General features: G+C 35.8%; 1 protein-coding gene across 2 annotated transcripts in view; it reads left to right on the top strand.

Annotated features, from left to right (window-relative positions):
* The window catches only part of LOC122264278 (ATP-dependent DNA/RNA helicase DHX36-like), a 19,070-nt gene that overhangs the window by 10,185 nt on the left and 3,885 nt on the right, over positions 1–5,000 (top strand). For both annotated transcript variants that reach the window (XM_086547754.1, XM_043033097.2), the window contains exons 8-15: positions 349–458; positions 652–841; positions 1,179–1,353; positions 1,989–2,137; positions 2,265–2,363; positions 2,554–2,762; positions 4,475–4,552; positions 4,699–4,885. In XM_086547754.1, coding sequence (XP_086403880.1) covers positions 349–458; positions 652–841; positions 1,179–1,353; positions 1,989–2,137; positions 2,265–2,363; positions 2,554–2,762; positions 4,475–4,552; positions 4,699–4,885 — 1,197 coding nt within the window. The remainder of the gene's footprint in view (positions 1–348; positions 459–651; positions 842–1,178; positions 1,354–1,988; positions 2,138–2,264; positions 2,364–2,553; positions 2,763–4,474; positions 4,553–4,698; positions 4,886–5,000) is intronic.

The raw sequence follows: 5,000 nt of genomic DNA on the forward strand, positions 1-5,000 counted from the left end.
GTTTTATATTTGTTTTGTTATTGTTTTTTGTAGATAATCAGGTTTATATTTCATTTCATAATTTGTCCTACTTTCTGAGTGGCTGATCAATGAACTTTCTTTAACCCACTCACGACGGGGGCATTCCAGCCTTGCATGTCACAATGCCGGGGCTTTCGAACGCTTAGGCCTAAATCAATTAAATGGCTGGCACCATATTGTGCCGCCTGGCCACCGGGCTTTTGAATGAGCGGTACAGTAGTGTACCACCTGTCCAGAGAGGGTTAATATACTGTTTACTCTCATACAATCAGTATTTTTTATCCTAATTTTGCAAAAGGCTCATCCAAAAATGTGTATAAATTTCAGATATCAGAAAATGTTGCAAGTTCGTAAGAATCTCCCATCGTATAAGATGCGGGACGAGATTGTAGATACAGTGCGAGATAATCAAGTTGTAGTTATAAGTGGAGAAACTGGTTAGTAAGAGGATTTAGATTCTAAACTGAAACAGATAAATGTGTTTTGATGATAATATATATTTACATTGATAGAGCTCATTTTTTGTAATTACTCAAGGTCTAACATTATTTTTGAAAATTGTTCTCAACTATTCTGATTCAGTTGCTAGGGTAATGCTGCTTTTCTTAATGGCATTTTAATAATTAACAGGTTGTGGTAAAACTACACAGGTTGCTCAGTTTCTGTTGGAAGATGCAATTGCTGATGGACAAGGATCCACTTGCAGAATTGTTTGCACCCAACCAAGGCGTATATCTGCAATATCTGTTGCCCAGAGAGTTGCAGATGAACGTGGAGAAAATTTAGGCAAGAGTGTGGGATACCAGATAAGGCTTGAAGCGTGAGTATTTTATTTAAAAGAAAATTATAGATAAGAGTACAGTAATCTGTATTTAAAAAAAATGTAACAGCTGTTCAGAACTGGGTAAAAAAAAAAAAAAAAAAAATGACAGCATAGAAAAAATTGTGGCTTCAGGTAGTTGCCCTCGCATTGCTAGATTTAACTTTGAATATAATGCTAAGATTTGCATTCTTACTGAATTAGTGAATAAGTCAAAGATTTGTTTTTAGTCTCATGTATTATATTTGTATACTCCTATTTTTTTAAAGAAATATTAAGAGGAATACTATCATGGTTGAAATAAGCTAATTGTATTGATTTTTGAACTACGTTTCAGCACTCAACCCCGGTCTGAAGGCTCCATCCTGTTTTGTACCACTGGTATTGTACTGCAATGGCTGCAGAGTGATCCCCTTCTCAATAAGGTGTCTCACCTGGTTCTTGATGAAATTCACGAAAGAGATATGTTGTCAGACTTCGTTATTGCAATTGCAAAGGACCTAATTAAAGTAGTAAGTATGCATTCAAAGTTTTGGTTGCATAATTTGAGTACGTGCATCTCCTGCAGGACCAAATTGAAAAGCCATTATAGCTCAGTAAAAAACTTATGATGATGACCATAAATATAGATGTGAACTTTTAAGTATGGAATTAATCTATGTCTTACAGAAAAAGTTATTATGGGATTCCTGGCCCTCCATTTGCTAATATTTTCTGAGTTAAGGAGGTTCATTGCTACAATATAGAAAAATCAGAGCAAAATGCTGTTTTATTCATGCAGTAAAAGCTTGGGTTGATAGTTGTGTTGATTTTTTACATAAGTAAATATTTTGTTTTGATATTAACCTATCCAACCTTTATATATTTTTAAGCCATGATAAGCTTTTGCTCTTATTTCAAAAATAGGATTTAATATTTGATACTGTGCCAGATCAGAGAGTTGAGTAATATAGAGAGGAATGCCCAGAAGAATAAGGAAATAAAACTCAGATTTCCTGATACCAGAGAAATTTTTGATCTTGCGCCTTGTAACATTTTAGTTTATTTTTTGTGTCTGATATTTGGATGCTGAAGCTTAGGTTGTATCTATGAATGAATTTGGTTTGTTGGAAGTATCTGTCAACAGTTTTTTCTATTTTTCTTGTAGAGACCTGATCTGAAGGTAATTTTAATGAGTGCAACGCTGAATGCCGAACTTTTTTCCGAATATTTTGGTGGCTGTCCCATGCTGCATATTCCTGGTTTTACATATCCGGTAAAGGAGTTTTATCTTGAAGATGTTGTTGAAATGACAAGGTGAGTGAAGATGGATATGATTACTTTCTTGTTATCTATCCAGTGTTGAAGGAAAAATAGGAAAGAGTGAAAAATTCAAATACATGATGAGCCTGTTAGATAAATAGATTTTTCTCATTCAATTCAGATTCAAGTTTGAAGATGAAAGAGAATTACCTATATGGGTAAGAAAAAGCAATAAGAATAAGGAGAACGACTTTGAAGGCATGATTGCACCTTACATAAGGTAAGTATAAGGGGACATCTTCTCTTTCTTTTTGTGCTGAATTGACCTCCTTTAGGATTGCATTTTTTGCTAACTATATGAAGGAAGTAAAGAACTAAACTTTTAGCAATTTCATACAGCAGATCCATGAATGCTGCTACAAAAGGAAAAAGAGGTTATTATTATTATAATATATATTCCTTCCAAACAGAAATTTGGAAAGGAGCGGTAAGTACTCCTGCCACACCCTCGATGAACTGTACAAGACAACAAGTGAAAAACTAAATCTGGACCTGGTGCTTGAGTTGTTGCGTCATATCAGCCGCCAAGAGCCTGGAGCTGTACTGGTGTTCTTGCCAGGTTGGGCAGATATTTCAAAGTTGCACACGCTCATACAAGGGGACAGAAGTTTTTCTAGGAGTAAGTATAGCTAGTGTTCATTTCATGAAAGCTGATGATAATCTTAAACTATTTTTTATATTTTAATTATTTATTTTTATTTTTTTGTATATATAGATAGATGGATATAGATAAAGGTATAGATATAGTGACAGATGAAAATTAAATTTTCTGATAGCCAGGTTATTAGCTGACTTGGTGCTCTCAAACTGAATTGAGCATCTCTCGTAAATTTCTCTAGGAATCCTCCACCGTGATATCACTGTGCTTCCCAACCCCCACTGCTCAGATTGCTGAAAATGCCTCTTATAACACACAGCAGTGCATTGCCTTGCATTTTTATTATTTGGGGTTATTTCCTCATACAGTGTTGTGGAAATCTCTATCCATCTGTAGACATTGATTGCCATGTCGCATACTTTACTTTGGGAGAGACGCAAAACACGGAGATATTTCAAACACGTAAGCCTAATACCTTGGGCTATTTCGCCCGCACTGGCTGAAGCTAAGCGCTATATGCCCGATCACCTGGCGTGCTGGCAAGGAGGATAGCCATGATGAAATATCTCATCCCTGGTGGCTAACTCTGCCACGTGATATCTTGTCACCTGTCGTTAAGTGGTTAACAGCATTGCTTACTTGGTTTGAGTTATTTGCATGCCCTCTTATTGTTAGCCTCCACCCCAGCATGACTAGGCAGTAGGATGGGTCAATCTTGGAAGTGACATTCTAGATGATGTATGAATTTGAATATGTATCTAAAATAAGTCCAGGAATAGGCTATAGCTATAATTTTAGGTTAACATATCAGGAAATGCAAAAAATATAAAATTAAATGTGTGTATAGCCTAATCTACATGCCTCTAATGTTTTCTGCAATAGCCTTCCACAGAAAAAGAATACTATGTTATTTGATAATAAATATATCAATTATCAATCCAACTTTAATATATAATACATATTTGAGAAGTAAGTAAAATATGCTAGAACACTGGAAGTGAGAATGTCCATGGGTCTGATAATGCTGGTTTTGTCTTTGCTTGATCTTAGCACCGAGGTATTTCAATACATTGTAGGCCTAACACCTAAGCTATTCTCCCACTCAAACTGCAGCCACCAACTACATGCACCATCACCCGACGTGCTGGCCATACAAGAAGCCGTGATGTGATATCATGTCCCCGGCGACAAGTGTTGCCACCACATGATGTGATATCATGTCATCTGTTGTGAACGGGTTAATCTGTCAAAGTCCCTCTCATTTTTTTTTATGTTCCTCCAGTCTCCTTTTCTTCGGCTAACTGTTGTAGATGTTTAAAGAATATATTCCACACTCCTCTGTTGTACAGCCTGTGAAGACTTATAAATGTTCTTTTCATTTAAAAGGTCTGGTGTCTGAGGATACCCTCCCTTGCACTTTTACCCTGATGGTAGATCTATTACCTTTTATCCCTCACAGTATATATGTGCCCGATGGTAGCAGTGGTCATTAGGGTACAGTAATAGTGGAGGATGTCTACAAGAATTTTTTTTTTTTGTTTAGTCTGGTGCAGATTATACATGATGCACTACTAAGTTTGGAAGTGCAGAATCGGCTGATATACTGCCTACTATAGAAAATTAGACAGAAAATATCTTAGACAACAAATTAATTAATCCTTCAGGTGTTTGATTTTAAATTACCTGTAACAATTTCCGAGTCATGTGCTGAATATGCAACCTCATCTTTGCAGGTAATCATTTGGTAATCCCCCTTCACTCTCTCATGCCTTCTGTCAACCAACGGGAAGTGTTCAATAGACCACCTCCAGGTACGGTAAAGGAAACTCTCATTTTAAAGAAATTGTATATGATAATTCCTAGATATATTTGTAAAGATATGATTATTAGATAGTGAGATTAAGTGAAATTCATATTGTTATACTTAATAAGTAAATGATCTTTTGGGGGTTTGCAGGTATACGGAAGATTGTTTTAGCTACTAATATAGCAGAAACTAGTATAACCATAGATGATATTGTATATGTGATAAATGCTGGACGTATCAAGATGAAGAATTATGATAAAGAAGCTAACCTGGTGACACTGTTGCCTGAATGGGTCACACTTGCTAATGCCAGGCAAAGACGAGGCAGAGCTGGTCGGTAAGTCTTTTCCTTATGAGAACACATGCTTAATGTGCATGTTTAAAATGATGAGGTATTTATAGATAAGAATAATTATTATCATCAATTTTATGATTATGATTATAATGATGAT

This window comes from Penaeus japonicus, unplaced genomic scaffold (assembly GCF_977035675.1).
Source record: "Penaeus japonicus unplaced genomic scaffold, GWHDUDI00000001_assembly GWHDUDI00000019, whole genome shotgun sequence".
Taxonomy (NCBI): Eukaryota; Metazoa; Arthropoda; class Malacostraca; order Decapoda; family Penaeidae; genus Penaeus; species Penaeus japonicus.